Consider the following 19,414-nt stretch of genomic DNA (forward strand, 5'->3'; position numbering starts at 1 on the left):
GTGGTGGAGCCGTGCCATCAGTAGCACGTCCTATCTGCCTTAGGTAGAACCCCCATAGAAAACAAATGGAGAACAAGCTTTCAGAAGTGCCCATTTAGAAAGAAATTTGACTCAGGTTTTCTTCAGATCTCATATACCAGAGTTACTTTTACATGGTGAATTTGTGTTTGCCTTCGTATTGCTGTACGCTTCCTGACTTTCATAATGACTTATTTAACAAGTTTTGCTTATGGTACATATTATATTCTTTGTTGTTGTGCAGCAAAGTCATTCAAAAAGACTTATCTTGAATTTTTGGGTGTTTTTATCCTTTGTAATCCGGAGGTCAGAGAAGCTTTTACTCTCCTACAGAAAGGTCCATTGGATCATTGTCTTGGATGAACCAGCTTGCTTAGATTAAAGGAAATAGCTTTTCTGAACACTCCTTGACCCTCTTAATCATAGAATCCTAGAATCATAAAATGGCCTGGGTTGAAAAGGACCACAATGATCATCCAGTTTCAACCCTGGGAAGTGTTCCTGAATGTAACTTGTTCATTAATTGCAACTGTATTTTAAGTGGTTTACGTATCAGTAAATAATTGCTTGGTATTCACTGTTGAAAGATAAAGAGATGTTTAGGGTGTCTGCTATGAACATAATGTACAAATTGTTTTTTAATGCTGGGAGCAAATGCCATTCAAATAATACACTTTTTTTTTTCTGATGACCAAAACCCCTTATTTCTGTTATGGAAGGCTGTCACCTGGTTCAAGTAATCCAGGATAGGCTGTATCCATTCCTGCTGGCCTATTCTTGGTTACTTGCACTGGGAGGCAGCCACAGCTCTGCAAGTCAGGAAGACAAGGCTGGAAGACACTGAACTGGGATGGCAAAGCTGAAGGATGCCAAACTGGGAAGATGAGGCTGGAGGACATGTATTATTTTCCCTGTGAGGGGAAAATACAGAAGCTGGAGGTGTCACGGGCGGAATTATTTGTCATTACTTGAAGATTGTGTGATTCTGAAGTTTACTCTGTAATGCAGTTCTGTCTCTTTTGGTTTGCGAATGCTAAATCTTCTTAGGATAGGACTGCTTTGAGGTATATAAACTGTATGTGGAAGTATGAAACACTTGAAAATAGTTCAAGATGGTTCTTCATGTGCTGCCATTAGCAGCTGTAAATCCAGAATCCAGTGAAAACATGCCTAGTGCCTGATTCATCCCTCGGCATTTAGAAATAAGGTTCATAGAAAGTGACTGTATTCCTTTAAATTCTTCTTGTGCTTAGAAAGATATTAGCGAGCATACAGTACAGGAAAAAATGGAGGTTTTGTTAATGCCTGGAAAGGCAGTGTGTAAATCTCTGAAAAATGCCAGGAGCCAGTTAGTCTAGAGACTCAAACTGAAGCCATCAGGCAGCAGAGGGAAAAGCCAAGCCACAAATAACCACGCTGCATTGAGATTCAAGTCCAGCAGCTGACAGAGTAAAGGGAAAAAATTCCAAGTGAGGAGGAAGAGGAGAAAAGAGCCTCACTGTCGGCCGAAGAAAGCTTTTTATGTGAAGTAAAGCAAAGAGATCTTGTAGCCCAGGATACGAGTATGCCTGCAGTTGCTTCCAGGATCTAACTGGGACTTCTCAAAGCAATTTCAAGCAGAATATCCATCCAGAGGATGAACAAATGTTGCTCTGGAGAAAATGAGTCTTGCTTTAAAAGAAAGGGATGAAGGAGCTGAGGCCCTTTGCAGGGAGGAAACATAGTGAGACCTCCTCTGACAAGGCTACAGACTAACAGAGTAGTATGTATTACTAACAAGGCACTTAAAGGAGGAGCAAATCTGTTGGCCTGGGTCCAGTTGGTAACATGTAAGGGAAGCTGAGATATGGGAGGGTGAGGTTGTCCTGTGTTTGATCTAAAGAGCAGAACAGACAATGCAACCTAAAAATGCTGTGTACGTGCAGCTCCTATTGAACGGATGCTGCTGTGTGACTACAGGAGAGCTGCATGTTGCAAAGAGTGCATTCACTTCTGTGAGCTCTCCTGCATGCAAGGCTGTGCCTGCCAGGTTGGTGCTGCAGGCTCCCACTGTGGCAGAGATTGGTTTTGCGCAAGCAGCAGCATCCATATCCTTGGCTGGGAGTTTGGGATTGCATTCCAAGAGGGAATTCTTTGCCAGTACAGGCGTAAATAAAGATGGAGAGGAAAGGAGATTGCTGCTGCAGCTGAAAACGCACGGTTTTAAAAGGAAAATTAATACTAAAGTCCAGCACTTACTGTCTAAGAACTATTTTAAGACCCTGGGGTGTCTATTTGTGCTCTCTAAACTAAGTTTGTTGAAAAATTGAAGAACTTTGTTACGAGGTGTATAGAGTTAATGAGCAACTTTTGTCCTGCTGTCTTTTCTCTTACAACTTGCAAGTCAGATGGCTTTCTTTCTGGGTACCCAAATGCAGAGTGACTGCAGCTGCAAAGGAAATAGTGCAGAGCCACTTTGCATAGTGGGACTGAAGAATTAATTGCACTGCTAGAGGAGAGGAAGTTAGTTGGTGTATGCTTAGTGAAATACAGGAAACTTTGCTGTAATTACCTGGAAAGAGCAGTGTGACAGTGCAGCTATCGAGTGCCTTCAGTTCATAACATGACACCATTGATGAGTTGGGAGCTGCTGTGGTTTTTAAAGGGAAAAAAAAAAGTCTGCATGATCAATTTTGGCTACATTGTAGTTTGATTGCATTGCTTATATCTGAACTGCAGTTAAGCTTAATAAAAAGCACTTAGCATGAAGGCTTGGTTTGCTTTCTGTGAGCCAATTGCCACCTGAAGCAAAGTGGGAAAGTAATTAACATTTCTGCTTTCGTCATGAAGGTACAGCTCCATCATCTCGGCTTTTAATAAAACTTGGCTGTCAGATTTAGGTGTTAAATTTCAGATCCCTCTTATGCAACTTCCATTCCTTTGCTAGAGGCTCTCGTTGTTGCACATTGCCATTTCCATATTCTTCTCCTGCAGGCTTTTACCTTTTTGTTCCTATGAATGTAGAAAATACATGCAGTTAATCTAGTTGTCCTGCACACCAAAGGAATAACTCCTGAAATCACATCAGGCTTGCAGTTCTGCTTAAATCCAGTTACATGCCAGGCTTTCCCATTTGAAGTTTCTAGCAGTAGGAGTTATTTGCCAAATGAAGAAGATAAGGTGCTGCTGGTGTTTTCTCTCCAGCTTTTAATCTAACCCCAAACAAGGTAGATAAATATTTTTTACATGCAGCTTCTCCTCTTTGGCTTCCTAGTGCACTGCAACCTACTTAAAGGCTTTCTGCACAGCAATTACCTTATCGCGCTGTTCTCCAGGATCGCAAATCATTTTGCTTGCTCTGAAAAGATGAGCGAGGAGGTTCTAATCTTCATTAATCTGATGATTGGCAGTAGGCAGCCAGACTACCTGGGTCCTTGTCAGTGCAAGAAGGCTGTGCTGCATTGCTGAACTCAGGCTGCTCCAAAGCAGGATCCCAACTATTCCCCTTCTCTCTCTATGGCATGGTGACTGTAGGAGATGTCTTTGCAGCCCATGCATTCAAATTGTTCCTTACTGAATGTCTGTTTTTATTGTGCATACCTTTTGTTTTATCATTGAGCACTTGCTTGCTAACTTTTCTTTTTTCAGGTGTTGGGATTACAGTGGTGGGTTGGGTTTTTTTGCCTTCCTTTTACCTTAAACACCACTTGGCCTAAACAGTCGTTGTCATTCCAGGTGTATGTATTGAAACGACCACATGTGGATGAATTTCTTCAAAGGATGGGAGAGCTCTTTGAATGTGTCCTCTTCACAGCAAGTCTAGCCAAGGTTTGTTCCTCTCTTCATCCCATTAACCCACATGATGCTGGACTTCGGGCTGGCTTTTCTATGGATAATTATTTCCGCAGTTTGGCACTATCTTAATTTTTCCCCTTCTTTTCTGCTTCTTTGTCTGACAGTGTGTACTTTGTCTGCTAGTGTGTGGGTAAGTGTTCCCATGGTGACGCTATCACATATGGGCTCGGCTCATCATGTAGCCTCCATGCATTGCTCATAATGCCAATATGAAAGGCTTGCAAGTTACCATGGTTATAGTGAGAAATTAGAACAAGTAGCGGGCGAGTGCAGCAGTATATTAAAGCTGGGCACGAAATAAAATACACTGTATTTAAACACTACCCTCATGATCAAACAGTGACTCAGAAATTTATTGCGTATGAAGAATTTGGATGGTGTTTTTTGTCCTGTCAAGGTGCAATTGCAATCTGTGCTTAGGAAATCAGACATTTTGTTTAAAGCTTGAAATAACCAACAGGAGTATTTTGTGCCCTATTGTAGCAGTAGTGCCTTGTAGGTAGTGCTGTGGTAGACACGGTAGTAGTGGACACATAAAATGCAATTCTTCCTCAGTATTGTGTTTGTGATGTCTTGTTTATAAAGCTGTGTTTGTTATTTTTTAATAATATGTTAGCAGAGTAAGTTTTTACTCCAATATGTCATTGAGATTGGTGGAAGGAGAAAGGACCCTGTGTGATCTCCCATAGTGCCTTATCAGGACATTCATCCCTGTGCTCCGTCTGCCACGTTCTGTTCAATCACTTCACTTTCTTATTTACTTGGGTTTTTTTTCATGGGCAGTTGTATCAACTGTTGGATCCTAAGTTTTGCCTCACTTCAATTATCACCTCATATATGAAATGGTACACGTTTGAGTTACTGACCTTTGGAGAATTTCCCAAATTCTGCACGCAAGCTTCATGACACCTTTTGTCTGCTCTTTTACGGCCCAGTTATGCAATTTGTTAATCTTGGAGCTCATTCCACACCCATTGTTTGGAAAAGCTGCATCTGGCCGAGGTGATTGCATTGCAGTTTGTCTTCAGAGGGTGCGTGGAAATGAATCAGTTGGGGAAATGGCTTCCTATTGATTTTCTGTTAGTGTTCATTGGTTTTATGGTAATATTCGTGGAGATCTCTGGGTCCGCCAGCTTCTGAGTGTAAAAGGGGAACTGTAAGATGACCCTAAGAATAAAACACAATCACAGAAATCGTTAGGGTGCAAGTTATCTTTCTTCTGTAAGATAATGGTTCAACTTTTGCTTTATCTCTCTATTAATCCCTTCAGCTTTGCAGGGTTGTCAGGCAATTAACAAGGAGCAGGGAAGGAAAAGAGGAAAAAGTATTTTATCTGAAATTGTTTTTGTCTTCCTTCTTTATAGCTCTGTGAATTAACCTTAGCTATGCATCACTAACTTGGTGTTCTACCTTCTTTTTTCAAGTATGCAGACCCAGTGGCCGACTTACTGGATCGCTGGGGTGTGTTCAGGGCAAGGCTATTTAGAGAATCCTGTGTTTTCCACCGGGGAAATTACGTGAAGGATCTGAGTCGGCTGGGACGTGAGCTGAGTAAAGTTATCATAGTGGATAATTCTCCTGCATCTTACATCTTCCATCCTGAAAATGCAGTAAGTATTCTTATTCCAGCACCCAAGCGTAGCTTTGTCTTTCTGGTCCGTTCCCAGACCTTCTTGATTTGGCAAATGCACTTTCAGAACGCTAACATTTCTTGTTTCTGCATCTTCTTAGGCTGCAGGTAGGTTCTGGTGAAGGGCTGTGGCAAATAGATCTTGACAGTGTGTCACAGTCACGACTGCTCATCTGCTTCTAGTTTTAGCTTTTGGCATGAAGTCCATCAGTTTTGAGAAATACCGAGCAGTGCAGAACCTGTGTAACTCACCAAGCTCTAAATTAAAGTAAAGTTGCCCTTAGTGTCTTTTTTGTCCTTTTTTAGCAGCACCTCTAGTAAGGACAGCTTACTTCAACTGCTCCTGGTACTCATCTTCTTTCACTGTGGGAAAGAAATTGTTTTATTAGGAAAAAATATATATATATTTTTCTAATGGCTGTCTGTGTTCTGAATTCATGGATAAGGGGAAGAAAAATATCAAGGTCCTGTTGTTTTACATTTGTAAGAGTTTTTGTGACAGCTCGCTTTGTGGTTGGAGATGTCAGTCAGCAAGTTCATCAGGTGTCACAAATAAGGATAAAAGTCAGGCAGCGGATCTTAAGGGAGAAAAAAACAGCAGCAGTGCATGTTCTCACAGAGTGATTCAGCTCCAGAAGCTGTGATGGAATGGTCTGGCATTGGCTCCTTCCATTGCTGCTGTCGGTACAGATGTGTTTTGTCACTGCCTGGACAGCAAGCTGGAACTTCCTTTATATCTATTGGCTTGTAAACAACTGGGCCGTGTCACGTTTCTTTGATGATTTTAGGCTGCCTTTTCTGCGAGCTGTTAAAATTAGTGTAGGAAGCTTTTATCAGGGATGGCCTTTTGCATGGTTCTGCCTCCCCAGTTAGCATTTTTTAGTCTGAACTTTTTTTTTTTACCACAATAAGCTTTTAAATTCGCATCTTAATACCGTGCTGCCATGAATCATTAGGCGAAAACGTGGGGTATTTTTCTGGTTGGTGCCACACGTGGTTTAAAGTTGCTATTTATAATAACCAGGAGCTGTAAGTCTAATTTATGTTCACGGTTAAAATTAAAAACCTCATCCAGATCGTCATTTGGTATCTCGGAGCTCAGTGCCAAGAAAATAATGAGCTGTAGAAATTTGGGAGGTGAAATTAAAGACTGTCAGAATGGTTTAATCATATATAGGAAAGTGCTGCTAGCTGACTGATGGCTGAGGCTCTGCAGAAACCAAAGCATGCAACTTAGATCCAAGATAGTCTTTAAAAGACCTCAGTATTCTCCCACAGTAAAGATGCACACAACTCCTTCCCCAAATCCAGCCCACATTTAAGGTTTAGATGTTATTAGATACGTTATTTTCCGAACCCACTCCCAAGGTGTTTTGACTTTTAATTGAAGGGAACTGTTCAAGTATCTGCTGTTCACAGTTTTCCTCCTTAGCCGCATGTGCCAGAGGAAGCTGTTGCTGCATGCCTGTGTTCAGTGACTCACACTGATAATACTGAGAGGGAAAGAAAAGACTTGCTCATTAATAGGTGGGCTATCATTGCAGCTATGTAAGCTACATCTATGCAGGCAAAGCTCGCACTCTTCCTTCACATCAAGAAGCCTTCATAGCACTGTTGGTTCTCTGTTTCAGGTGCCTGTGCAGTCCTGGTTTGATGACATGACAGACACAGAGCTGCTAGATCTTATTCCTTTCTTTGAAGGACTAAGCAAAGAGGAAGAAGTTTACAGTATGCTTCATAAACTCTGCAACAGGTAGCCCTTAACTTTGACTGACTTGTGCTACTAGGTTGCAGTTGCTAGAGGATGTCTCCATCTTTTTCAGCTCATTCAAATGTAAGCTTTGGGGAGGTCACTCCTGTCAGAAGTGCTACTCTCGATCTTCCTGTTACATTGGACACAAAGGACAATCATGAGTGATGCTATTAAGCCTTCAGAAGCCTGACTCCTAAGGTCACGTGTTCAGACTACTTTTTTTTTTTTTAAATGAAAAAAAAAAAAAGAAAAAGAAAAAAAAAGAAAAAAAAAGGAAAAAAAAAAAGAAGCTATTTTAAATGGGACTCTTTTAATGAATTTCATAAATGGACATCTTTTACTGGATCAGCTTTTCTTAAAACATGCCAAAAAAAAGAAGCTTGTATTTCAGCAGTTGAATTTCTCTCCCTTCTCTTCCCCTCCCACTATGCAGACAATTTTACCCCCCTGCTTAGAGCAGTTGACCTGACTCTGAATTTTTTCTTACAGAATGAAGTGCCTTTTTGAATGTTATTTTAAGATAAAAATTCATTTTTGTATAAGACTTATTTCCAGACATCTTTTAGTCTTGTATTGTCTAAATGCTTTAAAAGGAAAAAAGGAAAAAAAAAAAAAAAAAAGAAAAAAAATTTATAGAGCACTGTAATATATAACAAAGGAAAAAAAGTTAAAAACAAAGATGCTGGGTTCCTGTCTCCACGCTGACATTAAGTTGTACTGCATTTTGTCATGCTCAGAAGGTTTAAGTGTTTGTGGGAGGGGGTGATTTGGGTCACTGATGCGGTTTATGGATACAGCTTTGAACATATCTGCAGTTGTTTTGAGTATTAGGGAGTGACGGAAGTGAGAACATAGGGTGACAAATAGATCCGAAGCACCTTTAATTCTAGACAGATGAAGTTCTGTTGTCTCTGCTTACGCACAACTGTCATGCCTCTCATCTTTTGGAAAATGATTATCTTGGGAGAACGGGGAGGAGATCTATTTATTAGTTCAGAATTCTTTCCTTCAAAAGAGACCCCTCTGGGTAAGCTGAATCTGTATGGAGCTGTTTTGGAGTACTTTTTTTTCTTTTAATTGCTGCTACTGTATTCTCACCAAATGGAGTTGACCATCGGCTGTTATACTGTTTTTGCCACTGTGCCTGTGCTATGAAACATTTTCTGTAAGCTGCAAACTTGGGCAATAAATAAAACGCAGGCTTCGTAACCTTTACGTATTAATCCTATGGTATTCCAGAGATACCAGAGAACTCAGTAAAAGGTGACCTGCAAAGGAAATTTTATTAATCTTCATATTATTTGTGTCAGTTCAGATGAAATCCTCTTCTTTTTTTATTGGTATATAAAGAAGCAAAAAAGTATTTTTCCCTTATCTGATTCGTATTTCTTCTTTTCCAAGGTGCAATGTACAGGCAGGGAGCTATGTCAGGTCTTCCCAGGAGGGCAGAATAACCAGCCTAGATTGTCTCTACAGTTCTCCTCTGCTTTGGGGCTGACTGAATCTCACTCTGAAGCTGGAGTTCTGCTTAGCGTCTCTTCCTCTTAAGTGTCATTGGTACACTGGGATAACTTTGAAACTATTTTAAGCCCTTTGAAGGAAAATGCACTTATTATTTGTTTTCCTTTCCAGCGTCACCTTTTAACTTAATTATTTTCTGCACCTGAATCTACACACGTAAAATTTGCAGCTACATTTGGTTGCCGCCAAAGTAAACCAAATGAGAGGAGATGGTGCTTCTAATTAGCATAGTGCTACATTCTGAGCAGCAGATCCCCCTTTGCCTTTCCCTTTCTTCTTGAAAAGTCTTGACAGACTTGGAGGGGAAAAAGATATAAAAGCAAAAGCGATGGACTCATCATCCTTGTCTAACCCATTGGTGAAGCAGCTTAAGGAATCCATTCATAGAAGGGCAGACCAGCCTATACAGGCAGCAAGTAGGTTGGTGTGGATGCAGTGTGAGCTGGGGGATGACCTGGCCCTCACAGTGAGGGTGATAGAGGCAGCCCAGGGACACTTGTGAGTCTGTGTGGCGTCACCATTTTGTTTCCTCACCAGCTGGCATTACCTTAGTACTGTATGACTCTGTGCCACAACAAAAGACAAAGCTGACACTTAAACGTACGAAAAACAGCAACAATAGCAAAAGCATACGTTGCTTGGGGAAAAAAAAAAAACAACAAAAAACCAACACAGCATATGGATTCTGGTTAGTCCATTAATGTCGACTTTCAGTTTGAGATGATTGTTTAATTTTGTATTTGAATTCAGAGCAATGAAACCGTAAGCTGCCAAAAAGCTGTTGTCTGAGCAGTATTTTCAACTGTGTTTGTAGCTCCTGTGTTACAGATGCAGTTTGCAGGGAAGTATTCAGGTCGTAGTTAGTTGTGCAGGTATGATAGGAATGGCTGAAAATATTCAAAGACTTTCTCGCTAGCATTAGACCAAACAATCTTCCAATTAGACAATGAGTAACCCCCCGAGACGTCCCCGTTTTACGGTTGTAACCTGTTACGTGTGAGATGAACGTGTTGTTAGTTTGCATTTACGAAAGCAGCAATTTCATGAACCAGTTGCCTTAAGTCTGTGAATGAATGTTGATTATCCAAGTGTCTTGTATCGTTTTCCAATCCACATAGAATGGACAACTGAACTTCTGTTCCAGGTTCTGGATGAACGGTTCCGATGCCGCTCTGTACAGCCCCACTTGTTCTGTATTGTTTAGTTCAGCTCTTGAAATGCACAAATTTCCAGAGGGAAAAAAAAAACAAAAACAAAAAAAAAAACCAAAAAACATTATTTTAACCGAGCAAAGCATTAAAACTTGGTGCCAATACAAAGGGGTGAAACCTAGCAACAGTTTTGATCTCCGCTAACATTTGAGGATTCTTTTCTGTAATGTCTGCTGTAGGTTTGTTGGTCTTGTTATAAACTGGGGCTTTTTCATTTGTTGGTTGCTTTTTTCTTTAATTCATTCCCATTGAAATAAAACATGGAGTGTTCAGAGCTTTCCTGGCTATTCAGTTTAGGGCAAAGGGATCAAACCACCACATTTGTTTATTGTGTAAGAATCCATGTTTTTAAGTTAGCACGAATATCCACGCACTGTGTGTTGAAAGCATCTAGAATCTAACAAAGCAATATAGTTCTCTCCACAAAGCCAGAGAAACGAGGGGAATGTCTGCAAGATTTGCAATACGGGTATTTGATTGTATTATAAATACAAGATCTCAACAAATCAAAACAGGAGCGAAAAAGGTTTTCCTAAAGCTCTCACGTTATTTCCAAGTGCAGTTAAATGCAGACAGGGCTGGCGCTCACCCTGGTTCTCAGCTGCATTAGCAGAGAAACATTAAGGAGTCTTTTCCAGTTGGTCGTTCAGTCCAGCGAAAGCAGTGCTGCCTGACCTGAAGTTCCGTTGTCCGTTTTGTGTTGGGTTCACAAAGGTTTTTTTGCCTGTTATGGGTATTTTTTAATTAAGCTGTAAGGCAGAATGCCATCGATCCTTGAAACTCAACCGAAGCGTTACGGTTAAATCTCCATGTGTAAACTTAGGGCTGTGCATGGAATATTCGTCCACCACCGATGGGAGATGGCAGCAGCGTGCTGTGCTCATCGAGGCGGCTTCGGAGGAGTAATCTGTTGTTCAGCCCTTCAGTCTTTCTTAAGCAGCAGAGTCATACGTGGAAGAAACTCAACACCTGGAGAGACGGGGCTACCAGTGAAAGCGGTCACTTCATCATCACAGCGTGATTCTGATGAGCCTGGTTGGGGACAACGCATGGAAAGGACAGCGGTGTGTGCTGATGTTACAGCTTTGGAAATGTCAGTGTAAAAACAAAACAAACAACCACCACCAACAACAAAACCCACAAACTTGTAGCTATATGATTTCCAAACACGTAATCCTCTGTTTTACGGATTCTTTTTAACTAATAAAACACAGTACCGCACAGCCCTGTTTGTAAAACAAAACCCAGTTTGTGCCTCTGATTTCCAAGGTGCTGTGATGTGTGCCTTTGTGGGGCAGGAGGGCAGGTGAGGCGCGGGGCCGTCGCCGCACACTCGGGGTAAAACTATGCAACACCAGCTGTCAGGTCGCTGTTTCACATTCTGTTGTAACAACCCAGCTGACATCTTTCTTTCTTCTTTCTATCGGGAGCTTCTTAACAGAGGAGTTTAAGCAATGGAAATGTTTCTTGGTGATTTCTTTTTCTTATTCCTAATAATGGAGCTGTTTACACTTTAATGCAATGAACAATCCAGCGATACTTGAGAAACACTACAGATACCATATGAGTGTTTTCAGGAGAGAGAAGTGTTGTCAATCAGGTTTTGAATGGTTTCTTTACTGTCACAAATAATAAAAAGATTTTACCAATGTAGTTACTTGTGCATGTAATACTTCTCTGGGCTCACAACAGGAATGCTTTATGAGCAGAAAACCTCAGGCCTGTTACAAGCAGCTGGCTCCAGATAACTCGCTAGCTGGAATTTGGGGCTGTTCCTGGGATTGGTTGGAATGGCCTTGATTGCCCTCGCTTTGTGATGGGTTGGGTTTTTTTTGTTAGTGTGTTTGTTGAGTTTTACCCATCTCTTTAGCTGCTTCTCGGGGTAAGCACGGCTGCCTCTCGCTCAGTAAATCAACTATCTCAAAGTTCACAAAATATCTCTTCTGTAGAAGTGAGAAAGATACCGTTGTCCTGTCTGCAATGACTGAAACCACTTGTAGAACTGAATACGGCACCATCTACATACGTACCTTTGTGCGCATGCCTCCAAGCTGCTTCTGCCCTTTTATTGTGTCCTGACTCAGAAGGAAAGCCATCTGCTCTGACGTTCCCCGCACCGTGTGCTGGGCTCTTCCAGGACAAGCCTGCAAAGCTTCCTTCTCAAGTGCTGATTTGGAGGCAGCCGTGCAGAGGGGCAGGTTGTCCCGGGGTTGCCCAAGCAACATCTGGAAGCACAGCTTGAATTTAAGTCAAATCCCTTCTCTATTGAAGTAGATCTGCATTACAATGGTGCGCCTTCACCTCGCAATGATTGAAACTGATGAGGTTTGGTCATCCCTTAAACCAGCAGCAGGCTGAAGTTTTGAGGTGCATCAGCCTGGCATGTGGATAGAGCTCAGAGGACGCGCTCACCTCTGTGACCACCATCGCTCCATTTCACAGCCGTCTCCTGGCATGCTGTAGCCACGTTTGATTGAGATTGACATCGCACAGAGATGCTGGGACAGAGAAATGAAGGTCATCAGCCTTAGCGGTCAACTGGAGCTGGGTGCCAGCAGGGCCAAGGCTGGATTCCCCATTTGGCACCATCAAGGACCACTGTTCTCAACACAGAGGGCTGAGTATTTCAACCTTACAAACACAACTGCACGGTATCCACAGATGCTACACACAGTCTGGGGGGTGTTCCAAGAGTTTGTGGCTTGACAGTGGACTGTTTTCTTCCTTTCTTTCCTGCCCAAGTACAGGCTCTGGTCAAGATGAAGCCCTGTTGGGTAGGTTAGGCTCAGTCCCTATTCTTTTCTCTGGGTGCAGCAACAGGGTCAGAGGGAACAGCACGGAGCTGTCAGGGGAGGGGAAATTGGGGGTGTGGGAAAGGCTGTGCCCCAGAGGGCGGTGGGCATGGAATGGGCTGCCCAGGGCAGCATGCACAGCCCCAGTGCTGGAGCTCATGGAGCACTGGGACAGATACAGGGGTTGGGTTTGGGTGGATCTGGGTGGAGCCAGGGGTTGCACTCATTGATCATTGAGGGTTCTTTCCAACTTGGGATATTCTGATTCTGGGGAACTCACAGCAACAAGAACCAAAGAAACATGGGAGCAAACTCTCCCCATCCTCCTCATGTGGCTGGATTCCTGCTGCTCTCCATTCAATTACACAACGCTCATTAGGTCCACCAGCAGGGTGATGGGTGGAACTGCTGCTTTTTATCATCGAATAATGGATTGGGTTGGGACCTTAAAGGTCATCCAGTTCCAACCCCCTGCTGCAGGCTGGATGCCACCCACTAGACCTGGCTGCCCAGTTCCCCATCTGGCCTGGCTTTGTGTGCCAATGATGTCTTTGGCCATTCTGTTCCTTTGTGGGCAAGCACATTTATGAGATGGAGGAGGAAGGATTTTGTCAAGAGCTGAGCCCGTTTCCAGCTGAGCAGAGCCACTTGCTGTGTGAGAGTTGGGCTGAGACTGAGCTTGGATGGGTTCTTACCTTGGCGTCCCTTAATCTGCCTTCTAATAATTTCTCTAAATAGTGAGGATTTGGGAGGCTCACTTACCTCAATGGAGCCTTGATCTCTGAACAGTCCACAGACTTGTCAGTGATTCAGCTGAGGCAGATGTAGATGAATCATCATTCCCTGGTCCTGATGCCTAATGTGCCGAGCAGCTCTTGAAATGGTAACTGAAGGAATAGGGGCAAATACGGATTTGATCTTCAAGGTCTTTTCCAGCCTGGGTAATTCTATGATTTAGGATGATGATGGTTGCGATTGAAAAGAGGGGAGATGGGGTGACCTTGTAGCACTGAGATGAGACACAGCAGGGCCTGGCGGTGGGTTCCCCTGGATTTCATACTCAACTCTGGTCAAAACCTTTGGGGAATGGGGAGGAAAATGAAGGTTGGAAGGCTTTGGCCATGCAGGGCGTGGGTGCACCACGAGATGGTGCAGCTGTGCAGCGACGGCTGCTGAAGGCGCCGTAAAAGGAGTTGAGAAGACGTTATCTCAACTGCAATCATCGCCTCAGCTTTGGTGTCTTCATCTGCTGCCAGCATTGTGCTCCGCGTGGGAAATGTCTTCCCTCAATTAAAATCGCTCTCGATGCCCCGGAGGTAATTTCTTCATTTGTTTAATGAGTGCTGAAATCCCTTGCAAAAGGAGCCGGGGTCTCCGCAGCCCATAACAGCACACAGAATATTTGTGTTAATTTTAGTTACTGAATTTCTTCCACGGAAGCACAGGATTCTATCATCAGTGTGTTAAGAAGTAAAGAGGGAAATCAATGTTTCTCTGAGTCGGAAATGATGTTGTTATGCCTTCCCTGGTGGGATAAACGCTTTTCTCTGCCAAAATCTTTGCTGCTAACCTTGGTGGTTTGTTTGTTTGTCTTAAGCAGCGGCGCTTTAACTTGTTTGGGATTTGGCTGAAGTGCCCAGTGAGAGCTGGGGACAGATGATACATCTCCCTTCATTATGTTCTAATGAAGATAAAACCTCATCTGTGGGAACTTGGGTGGTAGATGCTGGGGGAGCCTGAATTGGGGTCGCTGGTGCTGGGTGCTGCCAGGAGGGGGTGGGACAACGGGTGATGCTGGTGGGGGCTGTGAGATGCACCAAGAAGCCAAGCAAAGCCACCCCTGCTCCCTGGGCCTGTTCCATGCATCACCTGGGTTTCAGCTGAAGGTTCCTTCATCCTTTCCCACACAGCCATTGGTATTTCAATGGGACGCAGCTCCAGTGTGAAACTGGTGTGTGTGTGAACTCAAGCTGCCCTTGCAAAGAATGAAAGATGTCTTTCTTATGAACTTAAATAAGCACGGTGGGTTCTCCTGTGCTCCTGCAGCAAGGGGAGGCTGTTCATGAAAGTCAGAGCCCAGGCTGGGGTCTGTGGATGGCTGAGTCCTGGCCTTCAACAGGACACCACAGACTCTGCTTCCCATCAAGGGCAGTTCAGGATCTGGTGAGCTTCAAGCCAAAAGGAAGTAAAATACATTTGGTGGGAGGAGAAACCCGAGCAGCTTTTACTTCCCTCTGCCTTCAGAGCAGAATCGAAGCATCATTAATGTTGGAGAGACTGCTAAGGCCACCTTGTCCAACCATCAACCCATCCCCACCATGTCCATCCCAGAAGAAAAACCCCTCCTGGCTGTTGTGCACCAGGTAAGGTGCAGCATAGAGCAGGATTCCCCACGGTGCATCCCTCCCTGCTGCACTCAGTGCCCTGGAGAGCTGCTTCTGCTGTAACAGCAGCAATTCCATCCAGGGGAACTACTGCCAGTTACTAAATGAGCTCAACTGCAGCCTAATAGATTCTCTCCTGTAACAACCGCGAGATACGAGGGCTGTTAGAAGTAATCTGAACTCCTGCAATGAAAGAAACTCAAATGTAGGACAGCCAAGACTGCCACAATCCCAGTGAGCTCCGCTTGCTCCCCCGCTATTGTATTTTTACTTTCAGCTCAGATTAAGCCACTGAGCAATAGGAAGAGCTGGACAGCAATGCTGATGTCGATGCTCCCAATTCAAGCCTATAACCTGCATGAAGGCATGGTCCTGTTTTCCTAGAAGTCTGTTCTGATGATTTTAACTAAGAAACCCATCTGCTGCCTGCCTGGAGGTATCACCCATGGCCCTAATCGACCCCTCCACCCCATCCAGAGGGCTTTGCTTTTCAGGAAATCCAAGCAGAAATAACTTTAGTCCCACCTGAAGGCCCACGGAAAGAACAAAGCCCTGCTGACGTGAAGCCACTGCTGTAAGCTGAGTGGGCTTTGGGGGGCTTTATGGGCATTTCCTATTGTTGCTTCCCCCAAGGAGGGCTCTTCCCTGCCTTGCTGTGGTTGCTGTCTTTAGTGAAGTATGGGCTAGAGGAAGAGATCACATACTTCTCTCATGCCTGAGAGGTCTGAGTAGACACCTGGAACCTGCGCCGTAGGGAGCTGCTCTGCAGGAGGACAGCAGAGGGGTGCGGCAGTGACAGAGCTGAGATTGTTTGCACAGTGCTGCTAAATAAAAAAATAACCATGAGCCTAAAAAAACCACCCAAGCCTTTGCCAGGGGAAAAAAACAAACAGACTCATTCTAGGAATACATTTGTAAGGGAAGTTATGTAAAATCTGGGAAAAACTATTGCTGCTGGGCTACTCAGTGCCAGAGGGGAAAGAAAGGGAAGGGAAGGGAAGGGAAGGGAAGGGAAGGGAAGGGAATGGAGGGAAGAAGGGAAGGAGGGAAGGGAAGGAAGGGAGGGAAGGGAAGGGAAGGGAAGGGAAGGGAAGGAAAAAGGAAAAAGGAAAAAGGAAAAAGGAAAAAGGAAAAAGGAAAAAGGAAAAAGGAAAAAGGAAAAAGGAAAAAGGAAAGGAAAAAGGAAAAAAATGGAAAGAAAGAAAGAAAAGAAAGAAGGAAGGAAGAAATACTATTAGTAGTATTAGGACTATCATACAGCTACATCCAAATTGTACATGGTTGAAACAGGGATATTGCCCATCTGGACCAATATGGCATGTACCTGCCATCCTCACTGATAATGCTTGCCCACCCCATGCAGACACCATGCACCCCTGCATACACCTGCAGCTGGCCTTCTGTGGCACAAATGCATCTGCATCAGTCTTCAAAAGCAAATATTGAAAAAGCTGTCAGCTCCCAGTGACCCCAGCACATCCATCTGCTGCTGCTTTGTTTTCAGAAGGTGTTTTAAGGCACCTTTGGGGTTGGTAATCTAGCTGGGAAGGCTGATTTAGGAGAGAAGAAAGGGGATATGAGGAAATAGCTTCAGGGCTGCATCACTGGAGGCATTCTGGAATGTGGCTGAAATGGCTGAGAGCTGGGGTGTGGGGTTTTATATTTGACAGTTACTGGTTTAAGTGGAAAATATTCCTGAGAGATCCTGGATTTGTCACTGGTTCATGCAAAAAAAGCAATGCTGCACCAGTGGCTGCTGCTCTTTCTGCATTTTCCATGTACAAAGTGTTGTCCTTTTATTACGGTGTGCCTCCATATCCTCATCCTCCTGCCCCCATACACAGGGCAGAGGGCAGAACTGTGCAAAAAAGACCAGGAAATCAAAGCTTGAGTGCACTCTGATGCAGCCACACACACTGCCATGTCCCCAGTATCTCTTTATAGTCTGTCCTCTAAGCAGGTTTGGTTAGAACTGAATGGAATCGCTCATTGGCACATGGATACTTGAGCATGACCTCTCCCTTGTAGCAGAAAGAGACCCATCCCATATGGAAGTAAAGCAGGTTTCTTGTTTGGTGTGCAGACATGGTAACCAGAACTGCTCAGGATAACACTTGGGTGAGCACCTCACTGGGTGCTGGTGCTACGACCCGTTAAGGACGGGCAGTGTCGATGTTTGTGCTGACTAACAGCCAAAGCACCCCATCAGGAATTGGGTGTATCAGGCTCAGGGTGAGGTTTTCTCTGAAATAAGAGGTTTTTGGGGTGCACCACCAGGTCCTCGCTGGCCTTGTTCAGAGCTGGTGGCAGCTGGGGGATGCTTGAGGCCAATGCTTGTTGGCACCCAAACTCATTGCTGGCTTAAAACATGGCTGTGTGAATCCTTCATCCACTGACTCTGGGTCCTGCTGCAGCCCACCCAGCCCATGACGTAGGGCCAAGAATAGCAGGGAGGGGTAACATTTAACAGGGTGAGAATTCCTCAGCCTTTGGGGCGATTCCTTTTCCTTCCTCCTTCCTGGTTGGCACAAGCAGGGCTGCATTCCTACACACAATAGCTCGTCCCACAGCTACCTGCTGTACCCTGAGCTCATGGACACGGATTGGCTCTGCCTGCAGGTCCTGGAGATCTGCAGCTTGATTCCTCCGCCTCCATTGGTTTGAAATTCATTGGCCCTATTCAGCAGATTTGAATAACAGGAGCTATGAAACAGCTCAGCTACCAAACTGCCCATGTCCTCTCCTAGCTGCCCTTCTCATGGCACAAATGCCATCTGACCCAGCACTTCCCACATCTGGGCACCATAAGTCCAATAAATAAGACTGGTGGCAGAAGGACGGGGCTTTAGGAGCTCATCCTCACCTCCACCCCCGGCAGAGAGTCACTGTGTGTAGTCACACGAGCAGCCAGGTCACTGAGGTGATGGGGATTAAAGATTAAGCTGGTGTGGGAGGGTGGAGTTATTTCGTGGGCACTCAGGTATAGTCACTAATGTGAGCAATCAGGTTTCCCACAGTTGTGAAAAGCTCTGATCTGCTTGAGTGCTAACAAAAAAATAAAGACTGAGGGTGGGAGCTCCAGCAACCTGCACCACTACAGCCCCTGTGTTCTAACGCAATGCCTTCAGCATCCAGTGACCCAAACTCCCATTAAGACCATGGGGACCAGTTGGTTTCACCAGGTGCCAATGACCAGCTACACCCCATAGGGGAGAAACTCAAGTTGCATCTACACAGTGGGACGAGCTGCTGGGGACCTGTAATGACTTTCTGTTTCTTGCACAAGAATCCCATTTAATCATGGCCAATAGGGTGGATATCAGGAAAAAACTTCTCTGAAAGAGTGGTTGGGCACTGGCACAGGCTGCCCAAGGAGGTGGTGGGGTCTCCGTCCCTGGAGGGGTTCAATAACAGTGGAGATGTGGCACTTTGGGGACATGGTTTAATGGAGGATATAGGTGGCAGGCGGATGGTTGGCCTAGATGATCTTAGAGGTCTTTTCCAACCATAATGATTCTAAGAAAAAGGCATAAATGAACTCCTTTTGCTCCATCTCCCATATGAGGACAAGACATTTCACCTTGCTCATGGTCCATGCAAGGACAGTCCCCAGGAGCACAGATCTCAGGGGGTGTCACCACCATGACAGCAACAAGTTACTCCTTCACCAAGCAAAGGCTGCCATGGGCTAACCTTTGCCAGGGTCACACACCCATTAACTTGTGCTGCTCTGAGCCCTCCCTGCATGTGCAGCTTCTTCTGTGAAACATCTCCTTTCTGCTGGATTCAGCTGATTCCAGAAATTACAAAGGATTTGCTTGTCAAGCCTGACCAAATCGTGCTGGAATTTGTTGGGTTTCATAAGGTTTTCATTAGGGCTGAGAGAGAACCCTTGAGGTTTTGTGAAACTCCTCGCAAATGCAGCAGTTTGCAAGACTGGCTCTTTTGGAGGGGTGTTTGTTTTTACTGATTCTCTCTGATTTTGTCTCCCTTTCCTCACTGCCTTCCTTTCTGAGGTAGATGTTTTCTGTCTGGGGGGAACATCAGCTTCGTGCCACGTCTGAGGGCTGAAGACAAGATGGTGATGGGACATGGAGGAGGTTGGTCTTCATGTCCACCACTGGGCTGGTGCTTGGGCGATCTGGGCTTATCCCTGTTCTTACTCAGTTCCCACAGTGATACTGACTGGGAGACCTCAACCATCACCCAGCTGGTAACCCCTGAGACTGCCTGACATGAGATAGGTACACATCGCTGCACAAGGCTCTCAT

The 19,414-nt window shown here is 44.5% G+C and overlaps 1 protein-coding gene across 5 annotated transcripts in view; it reads left to right on the top strand.

Annotated features, from left to right (window-relative positions):
* The window catches only part of CTDSPL (CTD small phosphatase like), a 64,472-nt gene extending 52,852 nt beyond the window's left edge, over positions 1–11,620 (top strand). For all 5 annotated transcript variants that reach the window (XM_015852921.2, XM_015852922.2, XM_015852919.1 and 2 more), the window contains 3 exons: positions 3,733–3,825; positions 5,277–5,462; positions 7,114–11,620. In XM_015852921.2, coding sequence (XP_015708407.1) covers positions 3,733–3,825; positions 5,277–5,462; positions 7,114–7,239 — 405 coding nt within the window. In that variant the 3' untranslated portion in view covers positions 7,240–11,620. The remainder of the gene's footprint in view (positions 1–3,732; positions 3,826–5,276; positions 5,463–7,113) is intronic.
* Positions 11,621–19,414: the final 7,794 nt, after the last annotated feature.

Source organism: Coturnix japonica, chromosome 2 (assembly GCF_001577835.2).
Source record: "Coturnix japonica isolate 7356 chromosome 2, Coturnix japonica 2.1, whole genome shotgun sequence".
NCBI lineage: Eukaryota > Metazoa > Chordata > Aves > Galliformes > Phasianidae > Coturnix > Coturnix japonica.